The sequence below is a fragment of the Lampetra fluviatilis genome, chromosome 25 (genome assembly GCF_964198595.1).
Source record: "Lampetra fluviatilis chromosome 25, kcLamFluv1.1, whole genome shotgun sequence".
In the NCBI taxonomy this organism is placed as follows: Eukaryota; Metazoa; Chordata; class Hyperoartia; order Petromyzontiformes; family Petromyzontidae; genus Lampetra; species Lampetra fluviatilis.
The window spans coordinates 8286439-8311156 of NC_136299.1; the positions used below are offsets into that span (position 1 = coordinate 8286439).

Sequence of the window (24718 nt, forward strand, 5' to 3'; positions counted from 1 at the left end):
AGTTAGACTGATGGCCTTAATCTAAGTTGTCTTGTGGTCTGTGTGTGTGTTGGTCTGTGTTAATGTTGGTCTGTGTGTGTTGGTCTGTGTGTGTGTTGGTCTGTGTGTGTGTTGGTCTGTGTGTGTGTTGGTTTGTGTGTGTGTTGATCTGTGTGTATGTTGGTCTGTGTGTGTGTTGGTTTGTGTGTGTGTTGGTCTGTGTGTGTGTTGGTTTGTGTGTGTGTTGATCTGTGTGTATGTTGGTCTGTGTGCATGTTGGTCTGTGTGTGTGTTGATCTGTGTGTGTGTTGATCTGTGTGTATGTTGGTTTGTGTGTGTTGATCTGTGTGTATGTTGGTCTGTGTGTGTGTTGATCTGTGTGTGTGTTGGTCTGTGTGTGTGTTGGTCTGTGTGTGTGTTGATCTGTGTGTATGTTGGTCTGTGTGCATGTTGGTTTGTGTGTGTGTTGATCTGTGTGTGTGTTGATCTGTGTGTATGTTGGTCTGTGTGTGTGTTGGTTTGTGTGTGTGTTGGTCTGTGTGTGTGTTGGTTTGTGTGTGTGTTGATGTGTTAATGTTGATCTGTGTGTATGTTGGTCTGTGTGTGTGTTGATCTGTGTGTGTGTTGGTCTGTGTGTGTGTTGATCTGTGTGTGTGCATGTCTGTGTGTATGTTGGTCTGTGTGTGTGTTGATCTGTGTGTGTGTTGGTCTGTGTGTGTGTTGATCTGTGTGTGTGTTGGTCTGTGTGTGTGTTGATCTGTGTGTGTGCATGTCTGTGTGTATGTTGAACTTCTTTAGCACCGCACGTAGCCAACCGTGCTAATCGGAGGTGCGGGGGAAGGACAATAAACTATGGGTATCTGTGTGAGTTTATGGGTCTCCGTGTGAGTCTATGGGTCTCCGTGTGAGTCTATGGGTCTTCGTGTGAGTCTATGGGTCTCTGTGTGAGTCTATGGGTCTCTATGTGAGTCTATGGGTATCTGTGTGAGTTTATGGATCTCCGTGTGAGTGTATGGGTCTCTGTGAGTCTATGGGTTTCCGTGTGAGTCTGTGGGTCTCTGTGTGATGCTGTGGGTCTTTGTGTGAGTCTATGGGTCTCTGTGTGAGTCTGTGGGTCTCCGTGTGAGTCTATGGGTCTCTGTGCGAGTCTGTGGGTCCCTGTGTGAGTTTGTGGGTCTCTGTGTGAGTCTGTGGGTCTCTGTGGGTCTCTGCGTGAGTCTATGGGTCTCTGTGTGAGTCTGTGGGTCTCCGCGTGAGTCTATGGGTCTCCCAACATCCACTCACAAACTTTAAGTGACCGCTTCACTAGGGGGCGGTGTTAGACAACGAAACGACTCCAAATTTGTATTAAGTTTTCACATACAGAGGTGTACAACATTCACCATTATGGTCTCATTATTATTAAGAGCTGGGATGTAATCTGATTATTTAAGTAATCATCGATTACTCTACCGCAGTTTGAGAGAGGTCTAACCTCTGTTCGCACGTGTGTGCTGATTGACGGGAGGTGATGATGGTAGCGTCATCGGTTGTCTTTGAGCGTGTACGCCTTTTGGCGTCCTCTGGTCTAGCACCATTTGAGACGAGGCTCAAAAGAAAGCCGTCTCTGGTGTGGACCAATCAGTTTCAAGGACAATGCACATATTATCAGTGTGTTTTTTGTTTGAATTTTGACAAGTATTGTGGTTAATGCACACATGATTCCTTGTAAAAAGGTTTCAGTTTTGTTGCCAGAAAAAAGGAGGAAAACCCTATTATTAGATCCCAGTAAACATATAACGTTGGTCCAACAGTGGCATGTTTACCGAGATGTTTTCTCGGGCGTGTTCCCTCCTCCCCGTCTAAGCCAAACACAGTGATATAAAACGACACGAACTCGTCTTTAGCTAAGAGCCACCTTTAATAAAATAAAAACAAAAATGTTAAGACTCTGGTCGAGTTTTGCATTACAATGGCAAACGAATGACGCTTCTAACCGTCACCACAGTGTTAAATTCAACAACAATATGGCCATTTCCACAAGACTCGCATCAAAGAGTAGTCGCTGAAAGTGTAGCATGAGGAGACCTTACGCACCCCAGATATGGCCAGCATAAGTTCAAATCCCAGCCAGGGTTGACTCAGCCCCCATCATCAACTCTATTGCCTCTGTGGTTACTAAAACGAGTACCACGTTGATGACGCTGCAGCCAAGAGGTTATGACGATGGTCACGGATAAACCACGGAATGGCAGCCAAGGAATTGGGGGTACGCGTGTGACAGGACGTCGACTGAGCGTGGAGACGAAGCAATTCAATCTGTTCGTGAGTTCAGGCGCTCCTTGTTTGTTACACCGCAGGTTCGTGAGAGAAGGCGATCGCTTGAGGAAGCCTTCATACAGCGGTGGATTGATCAATGCTTGGCGATGTTGACGATGATGATGATGCTGCTGCTGCTGCTGCATCACTTGGCAGCAAATCCAGTGGTTGTCCTTTTCCACGGACGTACCTCGGGCCAGAGGAACATGGAAATCACACCACTGGCTACACGCTCATTTGTGAACGATGGAACACCAAAGAACTTTTTTTTGTACTCAAAGTAGTGTCCCTGCACATGTAACAGTTTTTTGTTCTTCAAATATTAATAATAACTTTTACTATGGAACACATAAACGACAGGTGGTTAAAAAACAGGACAGCAAAGTCAGGTTCTCTTTGTTAAATGTATGCAGTCGGCATAAACCATGGGTGGAGATAATTTTCCTTGCCCCCATAACATAGACAAATATCCCCCGTATAGCCTTTAACATACTGTTGGGGCAAGTGCTGTTAGGAAGCACCTCTTAAGGCCGGGACGGCACACGAAGAGGGGTGGGTGGCCAGCACCATGCCCGGCCGCCTGTCTCCCCAGTGGCGATGTTTAATACACACCGCACCAGGTACATACTCATGTGAGGCCGAGTCGACCTAGGGGAGGCTCAGGACCGGTTCGGATAATCGTCGTCGCTGGCATTGGTAGCCGTCAGCGGGAATCGAACTCTCGGTGTCGCCGGGTTCGTAGCGGGGTCTGCTAACTGCTGCGCCGCCGCTCCCCACAGCTGAGACGTCATGGCTAAAACGGATGAACGACGCACGTCTAAGCACAAGTTATCCAAGAGTAATGTGAAAAATTACACACCGCATATGGGGGGGGGGGAGGTGGTTCCCTGGCAGCAACAGAAGCGACTCGAGCATGACGCTGAATTTAGAAACGGCGTTGCCAGGTCAAAAATATTGCCCCTTCTTCGGAGGCTTAATTTTTCAATCGGGTCACCGGTAGAAAGACTTTCTCAGTAGGTGGGCACACGATTCGTAAGCCACAGTCATCGCGAGAGGTATACTGGAGGTGGCGTGCCACGTGTGGAAATATTTTCCAGCTCGCCGACCCGGACAGACCCGGCTAAAATGAAGGCCTGAACTACGGCCAAAGGCGCATTAACCTCACACTCCCGTCATCCGTATCAGTGCAAGAGGGAGGTCACCGTGACACTGGCCTTTCGAAGCGATGACCCTCACGTGGCGGCCGCGGGCCGCTACACAATAAAGTCGTTGCGACATTGGGCCCGTGTGGGCAGTTAAAATTCAGCATCAACTTAAATACGGCGGGTCCTTGATGCTTTTAAGATCCTTAAATGGACTTACTTCATCCGGTCTCTCAATTCACATGAAGGTTAAGGCTACCCAACATCCCTGGCTGGTCCCGGCTGCGATTTCGGAAAAGGCCTGTTCCTTACCACCAACCACCACCTCCCCCCAGCCTAACCTCACCACCATTCTCCTTTTCTAGCCAGGTTTTTGCCAAAATCATTACACGAATGCACCCGATCTCGTCAAATGCTAAGCAGGGTTGAACCGGATTTGTACTGGGATTACAGACTGCCTGGGAATACCATTTATTTTAGGATTGGACTGCGGAGATGACCTGGAGATGGCAGTACGATGGATTAGTGAATCCATCTGTGCGGAGCTTTGACTGTTATTCTCTCTTCTTAATACGTAGTGGGTTAACTCTGGGTACTCTGGGTTTCATTCCGCATAAAGAAAACAAATATCATTCATGGAATTGAACAAAAATCCAGAATGCCCCAGGACCATCCTGAATAACAGTGCGGAGTCTTGGGCGAGTCTTTCCTGAATAAAGATAATTATTGTTAAGGTGTTCCCTTCTTTTCTCCCTTGTCTTCCACCTGCAAAACACCACCACCCTCACGCCACACAAAAAAAACCAGGGCATATTTCTCCGTCAGCACGAGGTCTATTATCTCACAAATGTGCTGCATTCTACCGCAACAAACTTCAACGCCGCCCTGCCGATACCAGATCTCGGAATAAATCAACTCCTGCCACCCGAACACAAGACGCCAATTCCCGGAGTGTCCCTTGCCAACCCTGGACAGGTGGCAACCCGGACCTCATGTCCCCACTCTTTAAGGGCACATTTGCTAGAGAAATATCTAGACATGCGGTCACATTCAGACGCTTGATAAATTCATTTATATTATTACCAGTTAATAAAAGGACATTGGAAATTGTCCCATGAGCTTTACTCTGTACCAGCTAATGGTTATAAGCACCTACATATTTTTTTATATTTTATATATACAATACGTGTGCATGTATGTGCGTGTCAATCAAACTGAAGGTAAAACCGGAGAGGTCACACAAATTGTCACTGGCAGGCTTGCGAGTCGTGTGGCTGTTGGTCAACGTGTGTGAAGTTGCGTTTGTTGTTGTTGTGTGCGAGGTTTGTGGACGCGATCGTTGCCGTGTGTGTGTGTGTGCGTGACTGTGCGCACGCGCGCGTGTGTGTGTAAACTTGCGCTGGTTATTGGTTATCGTGCTGTGCTATTCACGATTCGGTTGATGTCAGAACTTGTGCAAATATCCTCAAAAATAGCGGCGCGCAGCTTTCACAGGATACGAAATCAAAAGGCGGTGCAGCCAACCGCACCAGCCGCTGCTGTTTGCTACAACCGTGGACGCACTTCGGTCAGGCTCCAGAACTCCTGGCGCACAGTTCGAACGGTCTCGGATGGACGGACAAAACGGACGGACATAATTCCAAAACAAGACGGCCGCCGTTGTTCTCGCTCGCTTGTTCGCTTGTTCGCCTGCCAATCAACGCAACAACTTCCACCCGCTTCTTTCTTCGTAACAAACAACGACGACGTCAACTCGAACATCAACAACAACAACCAAATACCAACACCGCCGGCGCAGCATCTCGGCTGGCGTCGGATCACAATTTCTGAGAGCGAGAACGACATTGGCGATTGGCGATGGCGACGGTGGTGGCGGTGGTGGCGGTGGTGGCGGTGGTGGCGGCATCGTCGTCGTCTTGGGAGTTGGGGGGTTAGAGGGTTAGGCCGCGACGACGCAAGACGACCCACGGCGACGCCTCTCACGACGACTGCTGCGGCTCCACGTCGGACCACAGGAAAGCGAGGAGGAAGAGCGCGATGTCCGGCGACATCCAGTACGACGTGTGCGACGTCACCGCCGACCAGTAGCGGCTCTCCACCAATCCCTCGCGCAGCTCGAAGTCCATGCGGTACTCGAGCTCTACCGCGGGGGGAGGGGGGCCTGGGAGTGATGGCAGCCGGGGGGGGGGGGGGGGGGGGCAAGAGACAGTAACCGGAGGAAACTCAACGCTTACGATGGGGAGAATGTTTAGAACAACAAAAAAATAGAAACATCGGATTGATATATTATTACTATGTATTTATAGAATACCTTATTTGAAGGTGCTTTTTTTCAACAAGTATAACATTGTACGTAAGATTATAGTGGTTGAAATAATAAAAAGGGGGTTGTTATTAAAAAGTTGTGTTGGTAGTTATGGTGACAGGAGAACAGGTGGCAGTGGTTAAAGAGAAGTGACAGAGGTTGAGGTAGTAATAGGTTTTTACCCTTTCAACTGGTACAAAAACTGACACCTTTATACAAGGCATCATTGTTTGCAATAACCACAACACAAGCAGTCAAAATGCAAACAAAAAGAAACTCTGATAATGATATGCACTGTCCCTGAAGCCTTTTGGCGTCATCTGGTCCAACACCAATGGAGACTAGGCTCTAAGAAAAGCTGTCTCGGGTGTGGACCAATAAACTTCAAGGACAGTGCATATCATTATCAGAGTTTCATTATGTTTGCATTTTGACTGCTTGTGTTGTGGTTATTGCAAACATGATGCCTTGTATAAAGGTGTCAGTTTTTGTACCAGTTGAAAGGGTAAAAACCTATTACTATATTTTGCCACTGGTAAAGGAGGTCTCATAGTGTAGAGGTTGGGGTAGTGATAGGGGTTGGGGTAGGCCTGGTCATAGCTGCAGGGCAGAGGCAGGGAGAAGCAGTAAGATGGGCTAGGGAAAAGAGATGATATACAACACAACCACAAAAACAAGGAGTAATCTTATGAACAGCTGCATTTTATACCATGCCTAAATGCAATCACCTCTCCAGACGCTTCACAAACATAAAACCAATTAAAGAGAAAATGAAATCATGCAAATGCACGCATTCTGTAATGCTTTGCAACGTGCCTTTGTCTGAGTGTTTAATTGTCAGCCATGAAGCCGATGGGGGAGCCGTCAGGGAAAAAGAGCATCGGCAAATTTACAAATGTATTCCTTCACGCTCCTGTTTGAGTTTCCAAGTTGTAGGCAATAACCCCTTTGATCAACGTGGCCGGTTTGCAAAAGGGTGATTCCCTCAATCCAATACAACATTACACTCAGGAGGTTTAACGTACATCGGATCATCTTCATGACAAATCATCGTGCCTCGCCCGTGCACAAACAGGTCCACGTACACGTACTCCCCCCCCCCCCTTCCAATACGTTATCATGTGCACCAACAGGGGCTTGAGCACAAACACGTCCACGTCTACTACACCTCGTGCTCTCTTTTAGCCCCGCCCCCCCCCCTCCCAATACGTTCCATTCATTGGCTACCACATTCTGATAAGCTCCCCCCCCCCCTCCCCCTTAACTTGTATTTAAGAACTTGCATCTTGGAATCCCTGCCTCACTTCAAACCCGCCGACCGAACCTCCCCCAACCACCCCCCCCACCCTCTCACCAGCTCCTTCCTGCGCCGTAGCCTGCATGGGCTCCGGCTCCGCCGAGTTCGGCAATCCGCCCGGCGTCTGCCTCACGCCCACACCGTGCATCAGCGGCACCTGCGCCATCAGCCGCTCCGCGTCGGGCATCCCGATCGGCAGCTCCATCGGCAGCGGTGGCGGCACCAGCGGCAGCAACGGCAGCAACGGCAGCAGCGGTGGTGTTGTCGGTAGCTCGCCCGACTCTCTGCGTTGCTCCCCGTGGCTTGCAGATGTGGATTCGCCGGTCGGTGAAACCTCGCCGGTGTCGGCGTCGCCCTCGGATTCTGTGACGCCTGTACCGTACGACCTCGACAGGCGCGACAGGATGATGCCGCCCAGACCCTTTCCCAGGGTGGCGGCACCTGTAGGGGAAGTACACGTGAACACCGGCGTGTACGCGTGTCCACTCACTCACAAAGACAAAGGTCCCCCATATAGCCTGAACAGACTGTTGGGGCAAGTGCTGCGAGCGAGCACCGATGAAGGCCGGCACGGCACACGAGGGTGTGGGTGGCCAGCACCACGCCCGACCGCCCTTGTCTCCCCAGTGCCGATGTTTACACACCACACAAGGTACTCATTTGAGGCCGAGTCGACCTAGGGGAGGCCCAGGACTGGTTCAAATAATTGTCGCTGGTGTTCTGCCCGTGAGCGGGAATCAAACTCGGGTCACCGGATTCATAACACAGTGGGCTAACCACTACACTACCGCTTCTCACACAATGTAAAAAAAAATGTGAATTTGTTCTCATCGATTTTATAATTTTTATCTTGTCAGAAATTTCCACGGGGAAAATGAAAGCGCTCAAAATTCATAAACAATTAAAAGCCTCGATGCATTTTTGATGGTGTGTAATCTTAACCGGCGCCATTAGACGGGTTCTGTGACATCGGATGCTAAACACACATGGGATCACACATTCATTTGTTTCTAGTGCAAAAGAAATACAAACGAACTCAGCCTGGCCTTTCCTAGAGCATCGGGAGTATTTTTAGATTATAATTGCTTCTGGATTTTTTGTTGACAAGACACGCACACGATTTACAACTGTTCCGAATAAACTTGTTTATTCTTGGATATCACTCGGTGGCGAGTGATATCCAAACCGAATCATCGGCCCCCAGCTGTAAGGTCCAAACAACCACCATAACTGACACGGCATGCGGGGGGGGTGGGGAGGCCTTTATCCGGCAGTGGATTGACAATGGACTGTAGGTTGTTATTTAATTGTATCCTTTGTGGTCATTACCTGGACACTCCCGTCGCCCCGGCTAGTTCACACTTTGTTTACCCCATGGGGTACCCTTGGTTTAGATCAGAGGTCGGCAACCTTAATGAGCCGCATACGGCTCATTAAGGATTGTTTCGTGACAGTTATTTATTAAGCACCACCGTCTGGTATTTACCACGTGTGCATTGCGCCTCTTGAAAATTTTATTTTTTACCGAATTCGAAATGTTTTTATCTTCTTGTTGATTTGGTTGCCGACCCCTCATCGAGACCATCTTGTTTCTCTGTCGCTGTTCTCCGTCCCTTTGTTGATGCTAAGATGCGTTCGTTCCGCAACGTTCAGCCTTTGGAGATGCAATTGGCAGGAGCGATGCAAAATAATATAAAGTTATTGTTATTAGATTTGTTATTAATACGACGAAACTTGAAAATGCTTCAAAGGCCCCGAGAAAACGAAACGTGGAATGCAATCACACAGTTAGTATCACAAATTCAGTATGCGTTGCTGCGAGCCATTATGGGTAGAAGCATAAAATTAGCTGGGCTCCGAAGCGTGTCGCCACATATGGATAAAATATATTGTCTAGTCTCACTTGTTAGTATCAGGGTGAGATGACCGGAGGTCTCTACATCGAAAAAATTAACTTCTCACATGGTTCCAATTCACCAATGAGTATTTCGCACTCATAAACGTCTCATTACTGCCACTGGATTCTGTGCCAAAGGTCGAGTAGCCTGCGGTCCCCGCCATGTCAGCGCGCTCGCTGCGTCACAGCGCGTCGCACGTAGCGTCAGTTTTCCGACAGCAGCTTCAATAACAGCGTGACAGCCGAGAGAGAGTTCTGCTCTCATGAAGTATACGTTGAGGAAGATACGTTCTGCTCCAGTTGCGCGCGTCCCGCTCACCCATGATGCCGGCTTTGCCCAGGTTGGTGAGCGACTCGCCGTAGTATCGCCGCGGGAGTGCCGGGGAGCCACCGGGGCTCACGGGGCTGTCGGGCTCCCACGCCGGACCCGCCGCCGTCCCGCCGCCGCCACCGTCGGCGCTCATCCATACGGGCCGCAGCGAGTCGTAGCGCGGCTGGCTCACCGCGCTGCTCCAGTGGATCTGCACTGGCTGAATGGCGCTGTAGTGGCGCAGGATGAGGGGCTCCAGGCGGTAGGCCTACTCAAAGGGGAGAGGGGCAAAGGGTTTGATGTCAACATTAAGGAGTCCTGAGCGCTTCCCCGCTGGAGTGGGCGAGGGGTCGTGCCGTGATCCGACTGTTTGCCCCCGAGACAGTGGTGGAATCACTCGGTCGGGTTGACGCTTGGCGACTATCGTCGTCGCCAGGCCCGACCGGCAGGCTAATGCCCGCCTGGTTTGCAGGCCAAATGCCGAGTCACCTCGTGCCGCACAGGAACCGCCGTCACTGGGGAGTGCCCCCTTTCAAATGTTTGAGACGAGAGTCGATGTACTGCAATGCGTTCTTGAGACGTGCCGGCGTATAGCAGGGCGCTAAATCTAAAATAATCATCATTGTCATGACTATAATGTGCATTTATATAGCGTCTCGTTGTGGCTGGGCAAATGAGTGAGAAGGTAGGTAAATGGCTGGGGGGTTGGGGGAGCAGAGGAGGTAGGTGGACGGGTGGATGGCTGGCTGGGTGGATGCGTGGGTGGCTTGGTTAACTTGATCAGTGAATTAGAAGGTAGGTGAATGGGTGGCTGTATTGATGGGTGGATGGGGCTGCGTGGGTGCGTGTGTGGGTGGGTAGCTTAGTAGGTGAATGGAATGGTAGGCGAATGGGTGGCTGGACTGATGGGTGGATGGCTGCCTGAATGCGTGTGTGGGTGGGTAGCTTGGTAGGTGAATGGAATGGTAGGTGAATGGAATGGTAGGTGAATGGAATGGTAGGCGAATGGGTGGCTGGATTGATGGGTGGATGGCTGCCTGAATGCGTGTGTGGGTGGGTAGCTTGGTAGGTGAATGGAATGGTAGGCGAATGGGTGGCTGTATTGATGAGTGGATGGGGCTGCGTGGGTGCATGTATGGGTCGGTAGCATGGTAGGTGAATGGAATGGTAGGCGAATGGGTGGCTGGACTGATCGGTGGATGGCTGCCTGAATGCATGTGTGGGTGGGTAGCTTGGTAGGTGAATGGAATGGTATGCGAATGGGTGGCTGGATTGATGAGTGGATAGGGCCGGCTGGTTGAGTGGGCGAGTGGCTTGGGCACGTGGTGGGCGAATCAGTGGAAGACGCTGTCGTAGTGTCAGGTGGCACAAAAGCGCCGTGAATTCAGTCGCACCACTGGGTCGGTCGGGTGGAAGATGTTGAAGAGGCGGCGGCACACGCTGTTGGGTAGGATATGGTGGGGGGAGCCGCTGCTCCCCGGTCGCACCCCTCGCAGGGCCAGGAACACCGCCAGCGGTGACCCCATGCAGAAGAAGTTCTCCACCTTCACACCAGACATCCAGCTCGTCAGCCACGAACTATCCACTGCTTGGCGTCTCCAAACATTTTTGCGTACATACTACCGCCTCCTGGGCACGTGAGTGGGATACACGGCCGGGGTGATGGGTGGTGGGAGGTGTGACATCGGCACGACGCAGGGCACCCGGTTCCACGCTGTGGGATGTGGGTGATGTCACAGCCAGCCAGCCAGGAATCCAGCCAGCCAGCAAAACTTTGTATTAATATCGTATGATATGAAATCCTCTGAGCCACATGGCCACTTCATGGACTTTCGTTTAAACAGAGAACAGTTCCACGATTTCATTTGAGACATTTTAATATGTGGGTAATCATTCGTATAATCAGGGAGTGGCTTTTGAACTCGGGCAAAGCGTGTCCATCAGTTGGGACTGTAAATTCAGATTATAAATGACATGTTCTAACTTTCTTGTTGGTAAGGCAGAAATACTCATGACATACCGCAGCGTCAGACACACTCAGACAAAATTGAACGTGTATGCTTTTCGGGACCAAACTCTGACCAACTCGGTACAGTGGCAAGATGTTAACTCCCTTGCCTGGTATACAGGAGGCCGTGTGGATGTTCTCCCCATGGTTGCGTGGATTTTTCTCCAGGTGCTCCGGTTTTTCCCTCCACATTTAGAATCAACATGCATTTAGAGTATTTGGCTGCTGCTATACCTTTCCACGTGATAATAAGCCACTTCGTTGAGCTATCATTTGTGGCCAAGTTGCTTCTGAAAAACAGCTATATAGCTCAGAGGGCATTACCTGGTGAAATAAAAAAAATAGCTCGTTAATATTTCTATTTAAAGCTTTCGTGACTGCAGGGATTCATCTTCTTGGTTCTTTCGGTAAAGTCACGTAGAAGGGAAATAAAAAAGTAATACATTTTTTTATTTTATTTATTTTATTATTTCCCTTCTTTCGGTAAAGTCACGCAGAAGGGAAATAATAAAAAGAAACCACGTTTTTTTATTTGATTATTTCCCTTCTTTTGGTAAAGTCGCGCAGAAGGGAAATAATAAAATAAATAAAAGAAAACACGTTTTTTTATTTGATTATTTCCCTTTTTCGGTAAAGTCACGTAGAAGGGAAATAATAAAATAATGAAAAGAAAACTTTTTTTACTTTATTATTTCCCTTCTACGTGACTTTACCGAAATAACCAAGAAGATGAGCTCGTTAATAGTTATGGTACGGTGAAGGAAAGAGTCGGTCACTGGCGGTACGGGAGGAGGAGAATCTTGAGCTTGGAGCGCAGCGCGGACAAACCTGGAACTGGAGCCGCAGTGCTGATCGCTGGCTGGCACCCACCAGCCTGTGCTCCAACTGGTCCAGCCTGCATCACAAAGGGAGTCATCGCGGAAAAACGAGTCGCGCAAGCGTCCGTATAGTCGACGGTGTAAGCAGGGCTGGTTTATCTTCTTCGTTCTTTCGGTAAAGTCACGTAGAAGGGAAATAATAAAATAATAAAAATAAAACATGATAAAATAATTCTCACGACGTTTCGGCCACAACGCAAGCAGCCGTCCTCAGGTGAAGAACAGGTCTGTCGGAAAGACAGCGTCTGAATTCCGACAGACCTGTTCTTCACCTGGACGGCTGCTTGCGTTGTGGCCGAAAACGTCGTGATAATTATTTTATCATGTTTTATTTGTATTATTTTATTATTTCCATTCTACGTGACTTTACCGAAAGAACCAAGAAGATGAATCCCTGCAGTCACGAAAGCTTTAAATCAAAATTCAGGGCTGGTTTCCTCGTTGAATATCTGGTTGACTGGAGGGGCTTGCATCCGCGACAAGTGGCCAAAGCCACTGGGCGAGAGGTCGACTCGATGTCGTGTGCCGGCCGAAATTAAGCCCCCGATTATATTCCCTGCAGAAAATGTGAAATCCTCAAAGCTGGAATTTCAATCAAATTAAGTGTGGAATTTTCATGTGGCAGGTGTATTTATTGTATTTTTTTTTTCACATTAATTGGTGACCAGGCTGAAAGCATTAGAACGCTCTACACTTGAGGATCCAGTTTCATCACGGGCAGCTGAAATCCAGATTCAGACCCAGCATTTCAGCGGTACAGTCTCAGCGTAGAGAAGACACGGCCATCGTGAAACTTCTGAGCGAGTCGCACAAACACCCAGGCCTGAAGGCTTGAACTTTGATCCCAGCAGTGATGGCTCAGCAGTTACAGACACAGCCATTATAAACCCCCTGAGCAAAAGACACACCCAGTCCCAGAGCTTGAACTTAGGATCTCAGCAATGCTAGCTCAGTGTCTCCCAACATAGCCATTACGAACCCTCTGTAAGAACAACACACCCAGACCCACTGTCAAACCCAGGATCTGAGTGCCTTCTCAGCATGAAAGTCACAGCTACTATGAACCGACTGAAGGAGAAACACACACACACACACCTAGCCCCAATATCTCAGTAGTGTCGTCTCAATTTCACCGACACAACCATTATTATGAACATTCTGAATTGCACACAACACACACTTTCTATTTGCTTCATTGCTGTAATTTATTTTTCTTTTTGCAATGTTGATGACTGAGGTCACTCTGGAAAATGAGACTCAGCACCTGCTCCCGTGAGTTCTCACCTGGTTCAACAAAACAACATCAACGTGAACTTAGGCTCAGGATCTCAAACGGTGTTGTCACAATGGCCACAGACACCACCGAGACACTCAAACACCCACACAAGGGCTCTAACCAAATATTTCAGCAACACAGACATGGCCAATGTGAACCCCCTCCACCCCACAACTACTGGGTCACCTTTCTCGCGTCTTGCGCAGGTCGTCAAGCAGTCCGCGTTTTTCTAGGCTCATCCATTCCCGCGGCGACTCCATGCCACCACCGCCGCCACCGCCGCCGCCACCACCACCGCCAACGCCGCCACCATCGGCACCGCCGACGCCCCCACCGCCGTCATCGCCGCCATCGTTCTCGCGATCCCCACGCTGCAGCACGCGCTCGTACAGCTGCAGGGGGTTCCAGCCGGTCATGATGTCGTAGGTGATGACGCAGCCAAGCGAGTGCGCCAGCAAGGACGTGCGGCTGCCCTGCGCCACGAAGCCCGGGTTGCGCGAGCAGAAGCGTGCGTGCAGGCGGTTCAGCTCACTCTGCAGCGCCTTCAGGATCTGAGCGCCGCAGATTAAAATAAGATTTCGAAAAAATCATACCCACGACAAAAATTAACCACGACGACGGTGCCAAGATAGCGAAGCACGCGAGATGGTCTTAAGCGGAGGGGCACAGCGCTAGACTAGCACTGCTCAGATCCTAGGTTCAGACTGAATGACTCACGGCAGAAGTCGCAAACGGGTTTTCATTCCTTACCCGTACCCGTACCCGGTCGCACCAGGGTCGCAAACGGGTACCCGTACCCGGACGTACCCGTACCCTATCCATACCCGGCCGGGTACGGGTAGGGTATGGGCATCGGGTACCTGATTGCGACCTCTGGGATGAAGCCATGTTGCAGGCGCGGGTGGGTTGATTCTAGGAACTTGAATTGTGAGAAGAGACAAGACGTTGGGAAATGAGTGACAAACAGTTACTCACCAGTGACTCACGGCCTACCCGTACCCGGCCGCACCAGGGTCGCAAATGGGTACCCGTACCCGTAGGGTAGCCGGGTATCGGGTAGGGTACGGGTATCGGGTACCCGGTTGCAACCTCTGACTCACGGCCGCCTCGTCTCATCCATGCTGCGCTCAGCCACCACACGCATGCTGCAGGTAACAACGCTTACTCCCCTTTCTGCTTCTTCCACTCGCCCTGCTCCCACTTTGGAATTCCCTCCTGCCCATTGCCTCTTTTCGCAAGCTCTTGGGGCAGACAAAATGGGAACCGGAGAATTCGGAGAGGAAACCCATGCAAAAACAGGGGGAGAAACAGCCAATCCCCATGCGGAAAAAGGCGCATGAGTCGGGAATCGAACCATGACAGAGCGATGTATGAATGTACGTTGAACTTCTTTTGCACCGTATGTTGCCAACCGTGCTAATCGGAGGTTCGGGGGAAGGACAGCAAACTAAACACAAAAAGCAGTTCCTAAGGAATTAGTTTCTTATTTAGATTTAAGAATGCATAGCTCCAGTGGATTCATAATATCGGAAAGAAGAGCGTTCCAGACGGCCGCAGTTATTCTGGTTCATGGAATAGTTATCAAAAAGCCGCTGCGAGGATAGCCGGAGTTTGCATGAAAAGAGCTGAACCTCAGAGCTGGATCTCAGCCAATTTAAGTGCAGAACCACGAATTGTATTGAAGGCAGACAGACCTCGTCGCGATACAGAGGGCTGGTGTAGTAGAGGATATCCATGGCGCTGCTGTTGAGCATGTCCCGCAGACCCCGCACCTTGTCCAGCGTGATGTAGTCCACCGTGTCTGCGGCGTAGCCAAACCGCAATGGTGATGAAGACGGCGGCGACGACGATTGTGATGATGTCAGAAACGATGATGTTGATGACGATAATCACGATGATGATGAACATGCAAATGACCGTGCTACAGTGATGGTGACGAAATTATGATTACGGCAACAATAATGTAACGTCGATGTTTTAAGATTAGAATTATGATGAAAATAATGAATATGATGATGTATTGATGCTGACATTACAATGATGATAATGAGTATAATGATGAAAATGGTGACGACCATGATGATGATGATAATATTACAATGATGATGGTGATAAAAATGACAATCACAACAACAACGATGATAATCTTCTTGGTTCTTTCGGTAAAGTCACGTAGAAGGGAAATAATAAAATCATAAAATTAAACATAACAAAATAGTTATTTAATTTTATAATATAACTTTATATTATTATATTATTTTATTTTACAATGTTTTATTGTTATTATTTTATTATTTCCCTTCTACGTGACTTTACCGAAAGAACCAAGAAGACGAATCCCTGCAGTCACGAAAGCTTTAAATCTAAACAACAACGATGATAATATTACAATGATGACGATAACGATGACGACGGTAGTGACAAAGGTACCACCGTCGAGCTGAAGCTTGGACCTCCACTCGACGGGCAGGAACTCGACGCGTCGCGTCTGGGCCACGACCGGGTAGTAGCGCTCCTCCATCCGCCGCACGGCCTCCCGGATCCTGCGTGCGCGCGCCAAGCAAACGCCGCCACAAGCCCCACACACGCAGGCGCGCACCGTCCGTCACCCTCGTGAGATTCAGCCTCGGCTCGCAAAATCACAGCGGAGTCGCGACGGTGGTCATTCCGGATTTCGTTTCGCCTCCGCGAGACGAGGGGCTGCTCACGTAGTGGGGTGATCTGGTCGCGCGCGTCACCGCATTGGCCGTTCCCGATTGACTGATTGGTGAAGGCGGTAGACAGCGTGCAGGCGTTTCGTCTCATCTGCACCGCGTTCAACTACCACACCAAGTGCCACGACAACTCACCCACAAAACACAAAGCCTTCGCAAAATTCTTGGAGCAAGTGCTGTTGGCAAGTAGCATGTATGAAGACTGGCACAGCACACGAGGGGGTGGGTGGCCAGCACCACGTCTAGCCGATACGTGATTATTCACCAATAACTCTCATTTTATGATATTATTTAACACATTTTTAAATCACCTGATGTAACCCCTGGGAGATTGCCACATACCCCGAGGGGTACGTGGACCCCTGGTTGAGAACCGCTGGCCTAAAGCAACCTGCTGTATGCATGGTCGTCACCCAACTTAAGCGGTACCCAGTCTCAACCCAGTGGAGCTTCCCGAAATCGGGTGCATGCCGGGTGATTTCGTCATAGAGGAGGATGTAGGGGGGTTAAGCCGGGGGTGGGGGGAGGGCAGGGCTGCAGGTCGATCCATTAGCAGCCGTTATCCAAATTCCTGGCAACCCGACCAGAACAGGGTTTGGGGTGGGGGTGGTTGGGGGACACACTTTGGCAGTGCAGAGGAAACCGGAAAACGAGGGTACAATAGAAACCACAACAACCTCCCTGGGCAACACTTAGCAAGAAGGGGGGGGGTGGGAGGCTCTAAAGGTGCTGTCATTGCTGCAAGCCCCCCCCCGGCCCCCCACCACGACCTGCCATTAATTATTTACGAGATTCACACAGCCACCCATTCATTCATCGCGGCACCACCTGTGGTACGCGCGCGCACTCCAGCTGTAACAAAGTGTTCGAAACGTCGAGAGTGGCGTCTGCGTCTCTCCTTGCGCGCTTATTTAACTATTTATAAAACGCAAGGTGGCTTTCTGTCGCGTAGGTGCCCATCCTGGTACCTGATACCTTCCGAGTCTCGGGCATTTAACACTGGCACCCTAAAGCGCAGCATTAAAAGCACACGCACGCACAGGGAAAACGTGCATGCATCTCCCCACGCTTCTCTGCGCGATATTCAACGTCATTTTCCGACAGCGACCGGCGGAAGTGAACCAGAGGAAACGACTTAAGGGTTTCTTTCAGAAAGTGTGGCTCGGGATAAATACGAGCTAAAGGAAGGTCATAATTTACTTAATTGTCAAAGGCGACGTTCTAGTGTGCCTAAAGAAGAACACGTGTACCTTGGGAGATAACCGAAGGTGATCAGAATTATATTCAACTAATTTGCCCAGGAAAGGCTCGCTGAGACGAAACTTTCTCAGGAGGGTCCTGGTAGTTTTCTCAGTGGCAGGCGACGATTGCTATGCGTTTCTCAATCGAGTAATTTGTAATTCGAACAAATGTTCGTTTTGTTCAACGTTGGCAAATTTTCTCCCGTGACGCCGACACACAGTGGCCTACTCTTCCTGCAATGACATCACGCAAGTCTTGAACGTCCGCTGTGAAGCAAGCAGTCGGCGCATATTGTGGGGTGAATCAAACACCCGCAGTATTAACCAGGGCGGCCGGCCGGATTCTAACCGCCGACGTCTGCGACGAACGGCTAACGCACTCCCGCCGGGTCACGTCACCCGCCCCTTTGATTTAAAAACGGTGAAACACAGAAGTTGGATTGCTTTTGGAAAACTGTGTGTGGGTGCACATGTGTATTGACTGTGGGGAGCGGTGGTGTAGCGGTTAGCGCGCTGCACTACGAACCCGGCGACCCGAGTTCGATTCCCGCTTAAGACCACCAACACCGGTGACGATTATCTGAACAGGTTCTGAGCCTTCCCTAGGTTGACTCAGCCTCAAATGAGTACCTCATGCGGTGTGTAAACAATGCCACTAGGGAGACAAAGGCGGCCGAAGGTGGTGCTTGCCACCCTCCCGCTCGTGTGCCGTGCCACCCTTCAAAGGTGCTCGCTAATAGCACTTGCCCCAACAGTCTGCTCAGGCTAAACGGGGGATCTTTGACTGCGGTTGTGTACTGTGGTTAGCGCACCGCGCCAAGAACCTGGCGACCCGAGTCCGATCCCCGCTCATGACCGATAACAGTGGCGAATATTTGAACCTGTCCTGGGCCTGCCCTAGGTCAACTCAGCCTTAAATGACTAACCAGTGCGGGATGTGTAAACATCAGGAATGGGGTGGACAAAGTCGGACATTCGTGGTGTTGACAACGCTACCACCGCCACGTGTGCCATGCCGGCCTTAATAGGTGCTTATTAGCAGCACTTGCCCTGATAGCATGTTAAAGGCTATATGGGGAATCTTTTTTTTCTATCTTTGACCGACGGCAAGGTCACGGTGACCCGAATGCCGTGTATCATGTGGCGGCAGATGCAACTTACTAACGAACCGTCGGCGTGTAGCGACACGTTAATTCACATTGATCGCTCGCGATGCGTGCTCCAGATTGCGTGGTCAAGGACGGATCGTGCCAGAGAGAGTACGTCCGCCGTGGAGATGGAGTGATGAGATCAACTCGTTTGCGAAAAGCAACCCTGTACATGCATCGGTGCATTGCCAGACTCTGAGATGGCAACGGCTCGGGAAGACCTTCATCTAGCAGCGGATAGAGCGTGGCTAATGATGATTACTGTAATGATTAACCACCTACCACACACCAATTGTCTTGATTCGGGGGGGGGGGGTTCGTAATTTTAGTCAGGAACAGATTCATTCCCTTTTTGGCTCACTTGATTAGCCAAGATATCTGATAGGGCAAGTGCTGTTATCGAGCACCTATTACTGGTTGGAACCTCCTGGTTACACCAGCCCACAGGGGATTATTGTGTCTGTCCGTCCGTCGTGCAGGGAGGGCATGGGTGGGGAGGGGAGGGTGGGGAGGGGCTGGGTGGGGAGGGGCTGGGTGGGGAGGGGAGGGTGGGGCTGGGTGGGGAGGGGAGAGTGGGGCTGGGTGGGGAGGGGAGGGTGGGGCTGGGTGGGGAGGGGAGGGTGGGGAGGGGCTGGGTGGGGAGGGTGGGGAGGGGCTGGGTGGGGAGGGTGGGGCTGGGTGCTAATTTGACACCGAGGGGGGGATCATGACCGGTTTAGATAATCGTCACCGGTGTTGGTGGCTATGAGCGGAAATTGAACTCTGGTCGCCAGGTTTATAGCGCAGCGTGCTAACCACTGCACTACTGCGCCACCGCTCCCCATATACACATGTCCACGTACACACACAATGTATGTATACATACAACAAATATCTTGTGTACCATTTTTTACAGGCTGCTGGGGCAAATGCTTTCAGCGAGCACCTATTAAAGCCTACACCTTACACACTCATACAAAGACAAAGATCCACCGATATAGCCCAAGCAGTCTCCACATATAACTCTTGCCGATCAGTGGCGGAGCCAGTGGGGGGGTGGGGTGGCACGTGCCCCCCCCCAATGATCAGATCGAAATCCCTCATTTCGATCGGATCATTGGGGTTTATTAGTAATAAATCGGCATTTTGCGACCCCCACTGCCACTGTGAAGCATATTATTACGTGCCAGGGACTCTATGAGATGATAGAACAATAGTCTGAGTCCATAATTGGCAATAAATAACGGCAAAGCAGTTATAAACGAGTCACAGAATTGTGCACAGTTGCGTATACAGTACACGACTTCCCTGAAGGCATTCAGCTTCAGCGAGCGCGATGCCGATCACGCACGGTTCGAATTCGACCCTCGATCGATGGCTGCGCCTGCCGCACACGCGTCGAATAAAAAGCAAGGGACAAGTCCTTACTTACTAACAACTCCTCTATCATTTTCCATTGCTGGAGGGGGTGCCCTCACTACCTGAAAATCCTGGCTCCGCCATTGTTGCCAATTACACTTAATAAGACTTATCCTGATCTCTGGAGTTCTCCCCTAGTTAAAATAAATACTGTAAACTAAACCTCTCATTCATTATATTAGCAGCCCGCGTGCATCTCTCTGTATGCGATGAGCGTCTTTAAAGGTACAGAGTAAACGGTTGTGACTGGTTGAATATTCATGGCTTGCAGTCACATTCGAACATTCTCTGTCCGTACGTGACATCTGGCGCGCATTATAAGTTGACTATCGTCACTATTCTAGGCCCGAATTCTGGCCCTCCACCCTCAAGGAGATGCCCATATGTTAAACACAGGGTCCTTGCCAATAACATCTGGCAGCTCATCAGCATTGGTTCAAGCAAGCTTGACCACTACTGACGAGACGCTGCACGTCAAAACCATTCCAGATTTATTTTCCTGGTGTCTAATCAATGCTGCCGGGATTGTGCACTTCCAGAAGGCCGTGTGGCTGACTGAGTGCTTAAACAAACTACTGAAAATCTTTAAGCGGAGGGACAGACATGTGAAGAAGAAGACGTATTGTCTGCTCGTCTGTTGTGTTTATATTCCCCACGGCGGACGCTAATGATATTTTTCTACCGGAGAATGAGAGAGAGAGAGGGAAAGAGTCAACAAAGCCTCTGTGTACAGTGGGAGGTTGGGAGAAGTCTACGGCTCGCTAAGCTGCTTACGGGAACAAACCCCAATCCCTAAAAAAAAGCCACCGAAACCAGCGCGCACGCCGCAAATGCTATGCCGGCAAAGTCACCACCACCACCATCATCCCCATCAGCCATGATCTATCCCCGTCCAGATGAAAGCCTTCACAAGCTGAGTCTTTCACATTGCAACCCCAGCGCTGGTAACAAACCAAGCACAACCCAGCACGCTCACAACTGTACCAGCCCCTGTTAACAGCTGTTGGGAAATTCGGCGTCATCGTCGTCATAATTGTCATCATCATCGTCGTCATCATCATCATTGTCATCATTGTCATCATTGTCATCATCGTCGTCGACAATAATCATCAACTGCTGGATGACGGCTTCCCCAGACTGCGACGCAACGCAGGCCCAACGTAGCGCTGACGACACTCATGCCCATTTCAATTCCTTGAAGGACCACTGGGAATTCACCATCCTTCATAACTAGCCACGACCTATCCACTACTGGGTGAAGTCCTCCCCAAAAGTCTGTGTTCCGTTACACCACATCGCCGTGCCGACACTGGCAACGTTCACCGCTACGTCAGCCCAATTAACAACTCCTGAGAGATTCACCATAAACGAAAACTATATGAAACTTTTTATTTCACCAGGTAAGGACCACTGCGCTTTATAGCTCTTACTCTTTGGGTCTTTCGGTAAAGTCACGTAGGTAGAAAAATAATAGATCACGACGTTTCGGATCCAACACAAGCAATCGTCATCAGGCGAAGTGGGTTGTTTGTGCGGACCTTTCCGCGTTGTCTCGTCACACGAGGAAGTGATCATCTCCTGATGCTCCAGTTTATATTTTGTCCAACAAGAGCTTTCAGAGTCGAGGGTTGGTGGATCATGCATAAATCTGTCAAACTCTCAAACCCGCCATGGTGAGAAGACGGCAGTACGGCAAGTAAGTTTCCTGAATCCGTATTCGCAGAACCTTCACGTGCACTCCCCTAGTATGCACGGTGGGTTTTCTCCGGGTTCTCCGGTTAACCTCCCACATGAAGCCAAATGCTCATTAATGGTACTGGCCAAACATTCAATTGCAACAGCACCCTCTTAAAAAAAATATAACTCACTGAGCGTTTCATAAATAAATGAAATTACATTATAAACTATGAGGATGAAATCAATGGATAAGTGAGGACTGTTAAATCCTCTGCCAAACTACTCCCTCCACTCAGGTCTTCCTGGTTGAACACACGATATTAATATTACAGCACAGCATTGCTATTTTACACTTACCTTAAGTAATCTGGGTGGATCAGTGGTTTGTGTACTGTGATCCAAAGCAAACGACCCGAATTCAATTCCTGACCACGGCTAGCAATCAGTAGAGAGAAATAATCTGAACCGCTACTGGACATTCCACCCACACCTAATCTTTACACAAACCCACGCTGGCCAGAGTGGTCAAGTGGTGAAGTCAAACAATTCCCATGACTCACACGGCATGTAGAGAGGTCTTCATACCAGAAATTGACCGACAAATGGACTGTATTTTTAAATCCTTTATATTAAGTTCGCTTGCTTGCGTGCTTGCTTGCGTGCTTGCTTGCGTGCTTGCTTACGACCGTGCAAATCTTTCGGTCGTTTTTTAACCCACTTCCCGTGATCCAATCGAGCTGACATTTTCCACACAGACTCGTTGTGCGAGACAATTAATGTTGGTGAAAAAAATTTCCAACATTTTACACTTTTTAGGCAAAAAAAAATTATTTTACATATATTCAAATAGAACGCACAGTGTAAGAGCCCAGAGCGTAACCCCTCCACAGGCCGTGGCGGAGTAGCGCAGTTGGTAGCGCCCTCGCTTCCCATGCCAAAGGTCGCGGGATCGATCCCCGCGTCCTCCACAGGCGAATATATTTTTAAATCCTTTATATTAAGTTCGCTGCCACGCATATAAAGGATTTATAGTGAAAAACTTCGTTTTTACGGGTTATACTTATATAATTTTAAGCAACAGCTATAGGCACTATGAGACATCTCCTTTACCAGTGGCAAAATATAGTAATAGGTTTTTATCCTTTCAACTGGTACAAAAACTGACACCTTTATACAAGGCATCATGTTTGCAATAACCACAACACAAGCAGTCAAAATGCAAACAAAAATAAACAACTCTGATGATGATAATGATATGCACTGTCCTTGAAGTTGATTGGTCCACACCCGAGACAGCTTTTCTTAGAGCCTAGTCTCCATTGGTGTTGGACCGTGTGGCTTTTGGCGTCATCTGGTCCAACACCAATGGAGACTAGGCTCTAAGAAAAGCTGTCTCGGGTGTGGACCAATCAACTTCAAGGACAGTGCATATCATTATCATCATCAGAGTTGTTTCTTTTTGTTTACATTTTGACTGCTTGTGTTGTGGTTATTGCAAACATGATGTCTTGTATAAAGGTGTCAGTTTTTGTACCAGTTGAAAAGGTAAAAACCTATTACTACAACAGCTATAGGCCCTCACCCGGTTCAGGCTAGAGGAGGTGCTTGTTTCTTGTTTACAGCCCTCAGACAGTGGTGGAAATTCCACATTCCTATGGCAGGAGTTAATTTATTCTTAGGACAATCACCATTTACTTTCCCACAGAGCGGTGCTCATTTTAGTGACCCTAGAGGGATGATGGGATGGAGTCAACCCCCGAACCAGGATTTGAACTCCTGACCTTCTCACTGCAAGCCGCTCGCTCTGGGAAGGTCGAGTAGCCTCCAGGTCGCCGCATATTTGTGCATGGACAAATGTAACAGAGGTCTGTTGATATATTTTTACGTTATTACCCATGATGCTCCATAGCAATCCATAAACTTAAAACTAAGAATTATTTAGATTTTACCAGGCAAGGCCCACTGAGCTATATCGCTCGTTGTCACAAGCATTAACAATGTTAAGTAAGACTTCGTATTATAGCCCAATCCTGTGTTGTATATTCATATACATCTTGAAACATATTGGGCTTGCCCCAAATTTATTTCAACTTGCACCGAGTGTCGGAACTCTTCACGTGCACAACAGCGCTTCGTGATCCTCCGATGAAAAAGGTGCCGGCTTAAAAAAAAAAGACATTGCAACTATCATTGCCATAATAGCTCCATCCAGCCATTGTGACCACAGCTCGCTTGGACTGACGGTGGACCTTTGTCCGCAGCGACCGGTCACGTGACCACCGTCGGCAATGTGGTGACCAGTCGGCCGTGGCACCACTAATCGCAGCGACCTCCACTGACCAGTGCAGCGGCATCGCGGAGCTCGGCTGTACCGACCGTTTGTTGTGGTGCCGTTGCCATGGACAACGAAACCGAGCCGACAAACACGCGCGGGTTCAGCCAAAGAGATAAAAAAATATAATTTGGGAGGTGGTGGAACGGGGGGGGGGGGGACTCCCCCTCGGTTGTTTCTCATTGACGCACGAACCGCTCGTTAACAACATTTTGAAACGGGTTCACCGGGTTTCCAGCGCAGCATGCTAACCTTTGCGCCAACGCTCCTCCCTTAATTGTGTTACTGATTAAAATAATAATAATAATGCCCGTTATTTATCCAGGATTGCCTTTTTCAGGTGGGTCTTGCTGCATTTGAGATATTTGGCCAATTCGATGAAGATAATCACGAGTAAACACTCAATGATCATTCACGTCGTCGTCGAGAATTTTAAGCAGACAATCCGTCTCTTTCACATGTCCGTCCCTCCACATTAAAGATTCCAAGTATTTGTTTTTTAGTAGCATCCAAATCAGCCACGCGGCCTTCTGGGAGCGGGCAACACCCCAGCGGCAATGCTTCAACACAAGCAAACTTCGGGACCGGTTTCGACAATCGGTATCTCAGTGTTCAGGCTCGCTCGTGCCGATGTGGGTAAAGCGCAACTGCCAGACGTTTATTGTCATTGAGCCTCTCTGTTCGATACGGGTAATCTTTCGATGCAAAAACCAAACACTGGAATATATAACACGACTTAATAATCAGCTTGCTTGTGGAGGATATAAGCAACAAATTAAATAAGCGGACAATACGCCTCCTTCACATATCAATCTCTC

At 49.3% G+C, this 24718-nt stretch overlaps 1 protein-coding gene across 3 annotated transcripts in view; it reads right to left on the reverse strand.

The window, feature by feature from the left end:
- Positions 1-1866: 1866 nt before the first annotated feature.
- DDHD1 (DDHD domain containing 1) overlaps positions 1867-24718 on the reverse strand; it is a 33653-nt gene continuing 10801 nt past the window's right edge. The window contains exons 5-12 of one of the 3 annotated variants that reach the window (XM_078868191.1): positions 15824-15933; positions 15085-15191; positions 13577-13941; positions 12065-12131; positions 10623-10772; positions 9238-9496; positions 7079-7462; positions 1867-5580 (exon numbers count right to left, since the gene is read on the reverse strand). In XM_078868191.1, coding sequence (XP_078724317.1) covers positions 5399-5580; positions 7079-7462; positions 9238-9496; positions 10623-10772; positions 12065-12131; positions 13577-13941; positions 15085-15191; positions 15824-15933 — 1624 coding nt within the window. In that variant the 3' untranslated portion in view covers positions 1867-5398. Of the gene's footprint in view, positions 5581-7078; positions 7463-9237; positions 9497-10622; positions 10773-12064; positions 12132-13576; positions 13942-15084; positions 15192-15820; positions 15934-24718 lie in introns of all 3 variants that reach the window. The other 2 variants (XM_078868192.1, XM_078868190.1) reach the window with 2 other exon arrangements.